Source organism: Schistosoma mansoni, chromosome 1, assembly GCF_000237925.1.
Source record: "Schistosoma mansoni strain Puerto Rico chromosome 1, complete genome".
Taxonomy (NCBI): Eukaryota; Metazoa; Platyhelminthes; class Trematoda; order Strigeidida; family Schistosomatidae; genus Schistosoma; species Schistosoma mansoni.
Genome location: NC_031495.1, coordinates 19,989,300 through 20,003,705, shown reverse-complemented (window position 1 = coordinate 20,003,705; position 14,406 = coordinate 19,989,300). Strand labels below are relative to the sequence as shown.

At 36.9% G+C, this 14,406-nt stretch overlaps 1 protein-coding gene across 2 annotated transcripts; it reads right to left on the bottom strand.

Annotated features, from left to right (window-relative positions):
* Positions 1-1,330: 1,330 nt before the first annotated feature.
* On the bottom strand, positions 1,331-4,936 carry Smp_178700.1 (putative histone acetyltransferase type B catalytic subunit; the record flags this gene model as incomplete). Of its 2 annotated transcripts, none has more annotated exons than XM_018793586.1 (8): positions 1,331-1,614; positions 2,657-2,957; positions 3,928-4,145; positions 4,196-4,358; positions 4,397-4,538; positions 4,590-4,713; positions 4,754-4,826; positions 4,861-4,936. In XM_018793586.1, the coding sequence occupies 8 exons, from the start codon at positions 4,934-4,936 to the stop codon at positions 1,593-1,595; spliced, it is 1,119 nt and encodes a 372-aa protein (XP_018648083.1). The 2 variants fall into 2 exon arrangements, with proteins under 2 accessions (XP_018648083.1, XP_018648084.1); XM_018793585.1 differs by having other exon boundaries at positions 1,405-1,614; positions 2,659-2,957.
* Between the last annotated feature and the right edge of the window lie 9,470 nt (positions 4,937-14,406).

The window sequence follows — 14,406 nt, the reverse complement described above, 5'->3', positions numbered from 1 at the left end:
ACACAGTATAATCAGCTCGATTTATGTATTTAAATAAGGCAAGGACAAAAGCTGATTTGAAATAACAAATTCACTTCTAGTTGATTGTCTCTTATCGATTGCTTACCACTGCGTATTCTCATATAACAATATGAAACAATAAACAGCGGTGACGGCAAAATTGAAATGATCAAGATTATCAGTGCCGTATATATATGAATAAACATGTGCAAGGTCGTTTGAAGACATAGAAAGTATAAAGAGAGTGGGGTAAATGTTATCTAGAATCAAAAGGTCCATAAGATAAATCACGTAATACTTATAGATTTGAAGAATTGAGTCTTTTGTTTAGTTATTTTGAAGGATTAAAGAACATAAATAACATTCCTTCTATCGTTTAAATATAGGCCCATTGAACTCTTTTGGGTTGTGTAAACCTTTAATTCCAAATTCTCTGGAATATCATTAAAAATATGAACATGTGCACTTTTATCTTCTTTAAATTAAGTATTTGACAAGTAGATGTAAACTGAAAATAATGGTTAAAGGCATTGAGAAAATAGGATTTGTCGAGTCCCATTACGTCATCTGTTCTGATTAATTAATCCTATAATTTCATCCCTAATGAAGACAAAATGCGGGAAGGTAACTTTGAAAGGGCCTCAGCTGTATATGAGTTGATTATTCAAAAGCAGACTTTAATATATATATTAATGTCTTAACTATAGTGACCTAGTCACATAGTTGGTAGACCAGTTACATTGGAAACATGAATAGCGTGACTGTGACTGGTGAATAACAGTTATTAAATTGACTTTATAGTAGATTAAATGTATCAATGTAACTTAATTGGACTATAGTGGTTGGAATGTCTCTTCTTGAATCTAAATGAAATATAATAAAGTGGTGAAGTTAAAAAACGCAGTACATAGAGTGTAATCGAAGCAGATATGATCGTTTTACCATTGACAGTTTCGAAACCAACGAGTTAAACAACAGAAAGCTACGCGCATCGCAGAACAAATAAGTGATATATATATATATATATATATATATATATATATAATCAGTCACATTTACACGGTAAAAATCTTTGTTTTCATGTACACGATGCCACAGATAGTCCATCCGTTAGTTTTTAATTGCTATAAGGCTCGAAGTTCAATATCAACATCTCAGAAAAAGTTGAAAGATTCCCTCAGCCTATTTTTACTTTGAGCATACGAAATCACGACGATTACAGCCCCTAAACAAGTTATCCAATAACTTTATGGTTATCGTACATAAACCTGAGAGGCGCATCATCGTATCAATTCTAAATAGGAACATGTTTAACAAAATACAATTTTTACTGAGTAAAAATCTTGGTACAATACTCTTTTCAGGAGGAAAAACAATACAAGGGAACATCTTATACAACACTAATTACGACTGTTTTTTAAGTGAAGAGACGAAACGATCAAGTTTATATACAGTGTCTTGATAGTTTTTCAATAAGGTAGAAACTTCTTCATGGAGTTGACTTTCAAAATATTCATCTGCAGCTTCATCAAATGCCTTTTTCAATGGATTATAAGAAGAACCACTTGTTTTAGGTACCAAAGAAGACCCTCTCATAGCATCTGGTCGAACCCGCTAAATTGAAGTTATTTAAAAAAAAAGACAACACAAATGTATGAGGAGCTATGACACATATTTAATAACTACGTAATAATAATAATAACACTCATTTGACGAAGAAGCTGTAAATTATTATGATGAAGTAAATAAGTACAAATAATACCATATAAAATGTTATTCAGCTTCAATTCAAATTTGTGTGAAATTACTAAGTAACCTTTGTGACTTAAATTGTCGTTGGTACCTTGATCGTACAATGCCATTGTGATACCGCGAGCAATAACGGACACCCTTATTTGAAAGGTCGCCTAGAAAAAATAATTTAGCAAACTGAGGCAAGCTTTAGAATGATAAAAGGAAACTTCTACTGAACTAGACCCCTAACATAGTTAAGGGTGGTTTTCATTAAAAGTTCATATGGGGTACTTGAACTGTCTATTATTACATATAACACCCTCTACTTCATGAAGGAAGCTGGCGTTTTTAAGTTTTTTATTTATCAAATTCAATTCGTGATCCATAGCAATTTACATCTGAGGATCAAGTCAAAGTCCAACATTAAATAGGAAGTGAGATCAAGATAACTATCTAGTGTTCTAAGAGTCAAATATTTAAGTACTACATGATAAAATCAGTATGGGGGGGGTATCGTAGAATGTCCTTTATGTTGGAAATTTACTATTACTGAATAAATCCAAGGTTTAAAAAAGTCATAATAGCTATAAAATTCGTACTTGTTTTTAAAAGAAGCCTTGAAATATGAAACAACCTCGTCATTAGCTACTCAATTTTCTGAAAGAAAAGTAACAAACTCTAAAATGGAAATTATCTTTATTGTCTAAATGGTCATAAAGTAGACGTACCAAACTTTAGGACAATAATACAAATCCTAATAATGTCTATTTCTTGGGAAAAACCAAGTGATTGCAGGAAATAATTTGATATTCTAGTGTACCATATCTATTTCACCATGAATACATGGAATAACTATCATTAACGTTAAATTTACTCAAGGATGAGTTCAAATATACAAATATACCATACAACAACACAGCACACCTGAAAGTATGCAGTGGCACGCTTAGTTAATGCGTCAGAAAACGATTTCACATATTCATCTGTACGAGGCAACAAAAACAATCGAAGGATTTCATACACTCGTCGACTTTGACAACGATTTAGTTTTAACTTTGTCCTGGAAATCTCTCGGAAGCGTATCGCAGAAGACTTCTCATTAATAATTTGTCCGTTCACACCATTAGATTGTGTTATAGTTTGCATTACTTCTGGAGTTTCCAAGCACCGTTTGCAGTCCAATAAATCTCTGATACGCTGGAAGTCAGGTGATGGGTCTTCAACTATAATATAACAAAACAATAACACGTGAAAAGTTAGCAAATTTCATTAAAAACAAAAACTTGCCACTACTAATGGCAAAATTAACTCATATCTACACAAAACTAGTTGTTAATTTAATTCTATTTTGTCTGATGATATTTCAAGTCTGCATTATCAGACAAATGATTCCGAAAAAAATTAAAATACTACAATTAAAAATGTCAATATTATGTAGAACCCTTAAAATTATTAAGGACCACTCAAGCTAAGGATTGAGAGACAGACTAGTAATACGCCTGATGAACGGTTGAAATGTTTGCTACTAGTTGCTATTCCATAAATATATTTCCAGTTATTTTTACTGGCTTACGCTTTCGACTGAAAAGAAGTCCTACATAATTCAACTTAAGACACTAATTAGCTTATACTTTATTTTGAACCATACTTTTTGGTGTGAGGTAGTAGTGATACTACTCAACTGTTTTTACCGAAATAGGTGAAGAGAGGTTAGAACCTGAGATCTATTGGTTGAAACCCAAGTACTCTAAACACTAAATCATAGATTAACCTGTAAGCTTTGCCAGTCACGCATTGATAAATTGACTTTTCGATAACCATATTTACCTTGGATATGTATTGTTAGGTTAAATAAGAGTTGTTATTAGAAATAGGATGAACTAAAAATACTTTCCTTCTTCGTTAAAGTTACGAATCAAATGACAGTTATGTGAAATGATAAGTATTAAAATGAATATAACTTAAGTACATAATACTCTACACTACTACTGATACTGTTATTTCTAACTCTAGAATTTATCTTTACATAAGTTTATCTTGTTGTGCTAATGTGATATGGCAACTCGAATCTATACACATATATGTCAGGCACTACGTTGAGTATAACATTGAATTTAAGTGCGTGTAGCCGATGGTGTCAACGAATCAATCATATATATATTACGATGTCGTTTTTACAAATAATGATCTCACCTGCTATATCAATGACATTCGACATTGGTACAAAATCACGATAAAAAGTTTGTAAAAGTTGTGTAGCATGGCCATTATTTCTAAAAGGTGGAAGGATCAGGACTTGGCTAACACGTGGTCGAAGATTTTTGGGATAAGCATAAAACTTATAAACTGTCATGTAACCAATAAATCCATATTTGATTTTTCCGTCATCTGTTTGACCAATATTTTCATAGCTAGAAAGATCGTTATTTAGAAAAAAACGATAGTAAATTTGGTAATTTACATCATATAATAACACCACTGAATATCTTCCGTAGATATGGCAGATGCACCATCTATGAAGAAAAGAAGGAAAGATTCCATCCGTTTGTGATATTCAAGGAATTTCTCAAATCCAGGCATACCGTGCTCGATGAAAAAAATAGAAAATTTTTTTTGACATCTATCTGCAAAAAGAAATTAATATTACTTATTGAGAAAATACCTTTCATAATTTGATAATTATATCTGTTAACTCCATATGGAGTGAAAGTAAACTTTTCATCGAAGTTTTTCAAAAAGTCGCTCATGTTCTTACTGATGTTATATGGATAAACACCAGATAATATATGCATAATATCGTCAGGCTGAAGTATAAAAGGTAGAAATGAATTAATTAGTGCGAGAAAAAGACTTACCATAACACCTTTGGAGAGTTGAGGATCAACTTTTGATGTATAAGAAATATCAATATATGTTGATAGAGAGTCTGCTGTGTAAAATATGCCAACTTTGAGATCACGGTATCCGAATATCTGTTCACTAAATAAACATTGTTTAGCAACACTGAAAGCTTATAGACCTTTCACCAAAGATTTGATGAGTGAACTCAGGATTGAATGTATCCGCTGAATCAATAGCTTCCTTGTCCCTAACTTCATATACGATTAAAAAAGTTATTGGACAAACCTAGTTTGAACTGGATGGCATCACAAGCATTCACACGATAGTCATCAAGACTTCTTGTATTTAAACTGTCCATCATATTAATACTGAGTTACTAAAAAAGGATATGGCAAAAATGAGTTTATTGTTTAAAACTAATAATCGAAATGACCGAACAAGCCTAATAAAAGGAAAAAGGATTTCGACAAATCACAATTTGGTTTAGAAATACAAATGAGACCATAAATTATTAGACCCCAAATATCCTGGGTAAATAATGTGCTGTGAAATAGTTGGATACATTTTATGGGGTTATTTGAAAAATATGTGACCTCTCAGTTCAGGAAATGAATTTGGTTTTACTACCTTCCTATTATTTATTTTCTATTTCACTTTTTTGGAGTAATTTAAATAAGCGAGTTTATATGACTACCATTGCATAAAAGTTGTAGGAGAAGTGAAATATCACTGAGCCCTAGCCAAATCATCCGACAGTTGAGTCAGTGAATATCGAACAGATCACTGATCCCTATCAAAGTCAAGGACAACCAACGCACATCAGTTAGTCATACGCCATGGACTGGCCCATGCGGTGGTGGTCTCACTAACTTCTCTGTACTAATTATTGCTAATATAATTATGTAATAAAGTCCTTTGTGCTGTACAGTCTTCAAAGGAGCCCTAGTACTTTGATACGTTGAAGGGGTAATCCACGGTAAATGCTGACCGAGAGGTATGATTTCAAAGTTAGGTGGTTCGTCACACCGTTCCCGTCTAACTGGAGTAGGCTTCCAATCATTCGACGTAGATCATCAACGTTGGAGATCTAAAAAGTTATTTATCAGGAACAATGGATGTTTTGGATAATTACAAGTTATGAACATAAGTGATGCTTGTATATCCTTATTCAATCACTGAAAAGTCCACTCAAATTACAAACAATTGTCATATTTGATAGGTGTTGATTTTCTCAAATTCGGAAATATAACATTCAAAAGATATTTGAACTTCGATTTTCTGACCTAGTTACTTGATCCATATCAGGCTGAAATCTGCACAGCCATACGAAAACCATCAACAGTACATAATTTACACATTACAATCAGCTTGTGTGGAATCTTAAGAGGGAAGCTTACTATTAACAATAAAGTGTTACTTAACCCTCGAAATCAAATAACTTCTGAGGGCTGAGAAGGCTGATGTTCAATGATTCGATTTGCTGAGTGTCTAACTAGGGGGGCTAGACAGGATTTGTGGGTAATTGAATTCTCAGTCTGATGTCAACCAGTTGAAATCAACAGAAAAGATAACATGGTTAAAAAACGAATACACGGAACTTTACCCTACTGCAGAGCCATAAGTTGAATTGTGGGATCTGATTAGGTTTTAATTTCATGCCATTGTACTGACCTACTCGACAGTGATAAAAACAATATTAATAATTTTGTTGAGACAGTAAGATTTTAAGGTCAAATTTATGGGACAGCTTTCTGAGATTGACATGAGAGCTATGCCTTGTATTGGATAAGATAGATGCAACATGATGTCAAAAAAGGTTAAACGCTTACCACTAGGAAAGTTTCCGTTGGTCTTCCCAACGACAAGTACCTACCGAATTCGATAAATAGAATGGTAATACCAAAGAAAGTAACTTTTTGCTACAGAGGAGCAATGACATGTGAGATTCCTGGATGTAAGCGCCATACTGGCCCCTAGTGAACCAAGTACCTTTTTAGATATGTACAAAAATGTAACCAGTAGAATTGTAGTCAAAATTAGACGGTGATAAAACACTGACCAGGTCTTAATACTTTATTAAATATGCACTAGATCTCAGTTTACCAAACAGAATACCACAAACCTGATGAAAAATTTAAATGTGAAATCAAAACGCTTTTTTCATTAAGACTGTATCCAATTCGTTAGAAAAATATTGCATCGTCGAAATTTACCCTGGAGATAGTCCAAGGAAAAAATAAGGGTTCAGAAAGACAGATCGATGACGGGATTAAAATCAATATAAAACAAAGAAACTAATGAAATGCATGACCGAGTCGCTTGAATTATTGGGATTTAATCTACCAAGTTTTTTTGATGGAACAATACTAAGAAAAAGTACGACGATGTTATGAAAAGATTAGATTAAGTAATTGTCACGAGATATCTCCGTAAACATATGTACATGGAGACACTGGGGTTCTTGAAATATATATAGATTTCATGAATAAAATAACATGGGGTCGATTTCATTGCTTACAGAACCAAAACGTGCCTCCAATTTTTGAAGTATCACGAAATTAACATATCCAAAGACATATATGTTCAAATACATATATCATTAGATTTACATCACAAACTATAGATGAAAACTTTGGAAGTAAAAGATGGGAACCAATATTCTGAATATACACAATGACATACTATATCCAGTAATTTAGTTACTGAGAAATTAGGGAACCCTGACCTGTATCGATTCCAAATCAAGCCTTCGAACCTGGACTCAAGGTCAAACATGAGTATCCAAACACCAGTCTTCAGTAATGAGGATAGAAGGCTAGTGAACCTGTGTTAATCCTGACAGATTGTCTTCCAGTGAAGGTCCAGATTCTCCTTGTGGGCTGGTTCCACTTTTTTGGGTAAGGCGTTCCAGTCATTGACCACTCGATGAGAAAAACGGGACCCCACTTTAAGTTTATTAGATCGCGGTTTGTGAACCTTCTTTTTATGACCTCGGAGATTATCAGTGCTGGAGGGAGCAAAAAGATAAGACATGTTAACACCCAAATAACAATTAAAGATACGAAATGCCAGTATAACTCACCTCGCGTCCTACGATACGACAAGGGGAAAAGGTTTCGGCGTTTTGAACGCTCATCATAAGAGAGTTTAGAAAGACCCTTCACTGATTTCTTCTACACAAACTGTACACGCTCAAGTGATTTAGTATCCTTTATCAAACATAGGCTAGCTGCTTGGATACAATAATTTAATGGTGGTCTCACGTAGGTGGGATATAAAATTCGAAACATCTCGTCGAAGCATTTGAATGCTCTGCGAAGTGACCGTAACGCACAATAACCTTTGGAAGCAGCCACGTTGCAGTGCGTAGTAGTTTTCAAGCCGTGACGTATAGTTACTCCTAAGTCTTTATGTTCTTGAACGCGTGGAAGAGATATACCATTGATGGTATAATGGTAACTGTTACCGTGCCCTATGTGCATGAGCACGCTCTTCCTAGAATTAAATTCTAGGCCCCAACCTCGAGCCAGTCTAACTAACTTAAGCAATAGCAGTAATTCACCGACGTAGAGAAGGAAAAGTAGAGGGCCTAAGATGGTGCCCTGGGGTACACCACTTTTGACCGGCTTCCATTCGAATAGCATTTCACTGACCCCATTGTTTGTTTGAGGTCTCATAAGAAATCCCCTATCCATTCCTGTACAGCACCTGTTATTCCAAAGCTCGAGAGCTTCTGAATAAGACCTACGTGTGAAACCTTGTCAAACGCTTTGCTAAAATCTATGAATATCACATCGACAGACAGGCTGTTATCTAGGGCTGCTGTCCTACCCTCTCTCTCAGTAAGTTAGTCGAGGATGAACGTTTGCGATGAAACTCATGTTACTCGTGAGTTAAGAGACTGTAAGAATCTATGTGACTCAGTAACTTAGCCCGAATTATCCTTTCAAGTAACTTAACGACTATGCTGGTCAGGCTGACAAGCCGGTAGTTAGATACGATCCGCCTCTGACCATCCTTTAATATAGGACTAACTATAGAGTCTTTACAGTCTCTAGGTAGTTGAGCGAGTGAAAGGGATATGTTGAAGAGCGTCGCGAGCGGTCTTGAAATAATGTCCGCAAGAGATGACAGTAGTCGTGGATGTGACCCACCAGGGCTCGGTATCTTACAATGTTTTAGGTTATTTACCAATGGAAGAACAGTTTCCTCAGTCATATGTACAGATCCTATGGCTGGTAATTTGGTGTGATTGGGACAATTATTTGTAACACTACACGTAGAGTAGACTTCACTAAAATAGTTAAAAAAAGGTCTCAGCCTTTGTTGGGTCTGATTCTGCTAGTAAATACGAGTTTTCGTGTGACAGTAACCCGGTAATACCATCAATACGACGATGTCTTCACAGTGGTGTGTGAGAACAAGGTCCAGTAATGATGGGTCACGTTCCAAATCAATATGTGTCGGTTTTACGATACACTGTACAAGTGCACACTAAATGATTGTTGATAATAGGTCGCTATTGAAACTCCCACCTCTATCCAGTTGATATGCGGTGCGTTTAAGTCTCTAGTGATGAGACCAAATTCTGCCTTACTCCAAGAACAGATGCGTCTTAAGATAAAGTCGTCAGCAAGACAACACGGACTACGATACATTCCTCCTATAGTTACTAACCCGTTTCTAGACATAATTGTAAAACATGCTACCTCACATGTACCACTAACATGCACCTCCGATATGATTGATTGTATGCGAAAATTATCCCTTGCGACTTATAACTCTATCACTTCTAATACATATGTAGCTTGCAATGATAGGAGAACGGTCTCTATCTACGGTGAGCCGAGTTTCTGTGAAAACAATTATATCGGGACCTAATTCATCCACCTTCAAACTTAGCTCGGACATTTTATTTCGAAGAGTACGGGGGTTCACGTAACACACATTTAAGGTGTTTTAAGAATCACATGTTTGCCCGAAAGCCTTTATTCATAAGGTCCGTTTCGCCATTTAGCTTTCGAGTTTTTAACTCTGTAAGAGCATTCTTTCACTTCATTCGACCCTCAAGCGGTCAATCTGGTCGAATACGAATATTTGAATAACGAGTTTTGTGTGCGTTATTCAATATTACGTCTCTTTCCTCAAAATTCCCTAGTACTGACTTCAAGATCCTTTTTTGTTTGGTCACGCCTCCAACCAAATTACCGAGTCTTATTACCTTCGTGATATGTACCACTGAAACTTCTTCAAACAGTACATTTCTGGTGACAGACTCCACTAACTGCAGATCGTGTGCGCGTCTTTTAGCAGGGTTGTTGACTTCTGACTCTTCTGGATACCAAATAATTGAACTAGGAACGTGTTCAACTTCTTTAAAAGTCGTGTTCACGGCTTCCAACCGTGATGTCAGATACTGCCTGTTAACTGCTAGCATTTTACCTTTAGCTTCCCTTGTAACAGTGTCGTGGAAGTCGAGCAAATGACTCACGACAATGTTTGATGAAGCCAAATTTTCCCCGTCTACTACAGGGTTAAATATTGCCTTACTTTCGGACTTTGGCGGAGTAATCTGACACTCAGAATGTGAGTCCAACAAAGACTTTTTAACTAAACGTGCGCTTTCTTTGACTATCTTTCCTTCTAATCTACGCTTCTGCGTCATTCATTTCCCATCAGTCACAGTATCCACATTAGAAGTACTCGGGATGATAATGATTCCACACTGATCATCAGTCGCTGTTGTAGCAACTTGGCCACTACTATCTAATGGTATATCGCCCATTAATTGTTTCGGGGTGGGAAGCTCTATTTCGTGTTGCACATAGCTGGTAATTGTGAAATATACTGTTTACCTCTATGTATTATATGCTCTGTATATCTGATAATGTTACATGAACTTCAAAAAGAGCAGATGGCTATTTATCAATGTTTGGACAAAAATTAAAACTTTGTGGGAAGGGCTCTATGTAGTTTCATATTCGTGCTTTGAGAATAGATAGCTGGTAGCCCATGTTGGTCCCTTACTTCTGTGGTTTTGATTAGTGTCTAGTCTTTTGTGGATGAGGCAACGGAAGGTACAGACACCATTTGTTCCGGCAGCTGGCTTCGAAACTTGACTACCCTGTTAGACTTTTGAAGTTTCCTGTTCTATTCTTCAGCTCTTCTAACTTAAATTGGGGAAAACAGGGGGCAACTAAGGTCTAAAATCATTTCTTCTTGCCATGTACGTCATAACCGAGCCACCTCTAAATATGTTGTAGGGTAGTACAAAAGCATCTAACCTCTAAGGCCTCTTTAGAGCCCCATGGGGACAAGCCTTTGCACTCTAAACAGGAGGTCCGAGTAGCATTTTAGACAGTAGCTTGTAGCATGTAGAGAACATTCTAATCAAGACCGCACCAAGGCTGCTCAACTCGTGGTAAAAACAGTTCGACTTAGCTTGGTCAAACGTATTCTGTTCGAGAGCATTTGACCTGAAAACCAGTCAGCCGTTGCCTTCACATGACGACTTACTATGACCACTAACTCACTGTGGTTCGGGAATTTAGTCATTCAGGTTTCGCAAGTACCGAAGTTAGTTATATCCCTACGTCCCATCCAAAAAGTGGCGTTTAAAGCCACACCGCTAGATATCACATAATTCATGTGTATCTCGTATTGCTAAGTGCTTCAAATGTGGCAAAGTCGGACACATGTAGGCAGCTTATAATACTACTGTTCATCTCGCCGCAAGTAATGCTAAATTTTGTCATTCCCGTCTTAATAAGTTGAGTGTTTCTAATGATTATCTATCTTTATCCACGACTTAGAAAAGCAGTTTAGAGTCACATTGCAGTCCAGAATTAAATGAAACTCAGAATCATTGCGATAAAGGGTTTCCAATCAACCAACTTCTTATCAGGTTCCTCATGTCGTTGTATGAGATATGGTTTGTCCCGATGATTCACATATTTCTGATGGAATTTCTTATAAATCTGAGGAAAATATGTTGAATGAATAAAACCATGATCTAAAATCTGGTTCAGTTTTGATAGATGCTGATTCTTCAAATTATACATTATCCAATGACATTCTTAGTAATTTTGAGGAAAATACTTCGGAAAAATCAAGTTCTGATGTCATATCAAATATTATTTGTCGTCATAATGTATTTGCTTCCTGTAGGAAACTTGTTCAACGCGAAGCACGAGTTCTAAACGAGCTTGATTTTGGCTACAATTCGGATGATTTCATATCAGCTGTTGTTCATCCTTGTCATGGAGTCGCTTGTAATGAATACTCCAGTCAATGTGAGAAATATGCTTTAAATGAAGTCACATCATTTAGAACTTGGATATGTGAAGATCCAACATTGTTTCGTGGGGGAGGATAGTGTTGGAAAGTCTATGGTTCAAAACTCTAGATATTAGCGATTTTAGTACACAGACAACACATTGATCATATACAACTTCAGGACCCAGGTGAGTCCGTTCAAATTTCAGCTGTTAATTTTGATACTAATGAGTATATCCTAGACCATTCAGAGTCTACATCCAATACTCGATCAGACAGACACATGATAAACCTAAGGAGAAGAGGTACAGTTGATTGCAGGAATTTGGATTCTCATTCAAGCTTTGGCGGATGTAGCGTTTGTATGAACTAATGATTCTTTTGTGTTTGATGACTGCCTGATTTCGACCTTCATGTTCATCTAGTTCTTCTTGGTCTAAATTACGCTATTCACGGGATTCCTAGTTTGTTTAAAAATTCAAATATTTTTAATTACCAAAGGTCATCAAGGCATCCTTCTCGAAACAAAGAAAGAAGGAATCACAAGGAATGTTATCCAGTTCTATGTGCCCAAAAATGATAGCAACGAAGATGATAAAGATCGGTTTCATGAGGGTCTGCATTTGATCGTAGAGACGTGCCTAGGAAAGGACGAGCCCATCCTGATCAGAGGCCTAAACACCGAGGTCGGAATGATCCCAAAAGACAACGTGGAGAACACTAACACAATCAAAATTGATTGAGAATCTCTGAAAGAGGTTGGAACTTTCACGTACTTGGACAGCATCACCGATGAATGAGGAGGATCTGATGCAGATTTTAAGGCACGGATTGGCAGGACAAGGGCATCATTCCTACGGCCGAAGAAACCAGGATGGTCATCAGACAAACCAGGAGTGAAGAAGCAGCAGGACCTGACAACATAACAGCTGAAGCAGTGATGTCAGACGTAGAAGTAACCCCAAAGAAGAATAAGAGCCGCAGACTGACTGGAGAGAATGATACCTCTTCAGGATACCAAAGAAAGGAGATTTGAGCAAGTATGAGAACTACAGAGACATCACACTACTATGGGTACCTGAAAACGTTTTTAACATAGTGTTGCCGAACCGGATGAAAGGTTGAGTAGACACCCAACTTTGAAAAAAAACAGGCTGGATCCTGTGGGGATTGATCGTGCTCAGATCAAGTTGCAACTCTACGGACAATTGTTGAGTGATCAGTTGAATGGAATTTGTCATTGTATACCAACCTTCTTGACTATGAAAATGACTTCGGCGACTTGGATAGGAAACTTTTGTAAAAGCTTCTTTGACATTATGGTGTACCTGAGAAACTCGTCAAGATCACTTGGAACTCATACAACAGACTACAGTGCAAGGTGGTGCACGGAGGACATCTGAATGACGTACACCAAGTGAGCACCGGAGTCAAACAAGACTGGTTACTCTCCTCCTTCCTCTCTCGTCTAGTAGTTGACTGGGTTATAAAGACCTCAACGTCTGCAGGTAATCACGGAATGAAACGGATAGCTTGGGTGCAACTAGACGATTTGGACACCACAGATGACCTAACCTTTCGACGCCATACACACCGACAAATGCAAGCTAAGACGAACAGTGTTGCAGAAGCCTCCGTCTGCATCGGTAGGCCCCAGCATACACAGGGGAAAATGCATGATACTCAAATACAACTCAACCACACGTGATGGAGAAGCTCTGAAAGAAACTTTCACATATCTGGGCAGCGTCATCGACAAACAAGGAGGATCTGATACATGCGTGAAGGTGAGGATTGGCAAAGCAAGAAAATCATTCCTACAGTTGGAGAACATATGGAATTCAAAACAAATGCCGACGAATATCTGAATGAGAATCTTCAATACGGACGTCAAGACAGTTATACTGTACGGAGCTGAAACTTGGAGGACTACCACAACCATCATCAAAAACTACAAGTATTTACAAACAATTATCTACACAAGATACTCAATGTCCGTTGATCGGATATCAGTGGAAATAGCCTAATGTGGGAGAGAACAAGCCAACTTCCAACTAAAGATGAAATTAGGAAAATACGTAGGAGGTGGGTAGGACATTCATTGAGGAAATTATGAAACTACATCACGAGGCAAGCGTTAACTTGGAATCCTGAGGGGAAACGAAAAGAGGAAGATCAATGTAATGCAATGCGTCGGGAATTGGAGGCAGGCATGGAAAGGATGAATAGCGATTGGAAACAACTGAAAAGGATTGCCCAGGACAAAGTTCAATGGACGGTCTTGTAGAGCGGCCATCTCAACTATTTGAGCTTAGCTCGTGCTTCTTTGGATAACATCAGTGCAACCCGTAGATATTCGCAAAATAGTAATCCAAGTAGGCAAGAGAACCAAAACTTCAAATAAAATACACAAAGTTTATTTCCAATTCACAAATAATCGACCAAAGTAGTTCCAACAACAATAAATATCACAATTACAAAACAAACTTTCAATTTAGAGGTTCCTGGAGCAACAAACTCCCCAATACCAACCGCAATGACAAAAGAAACCAAAAT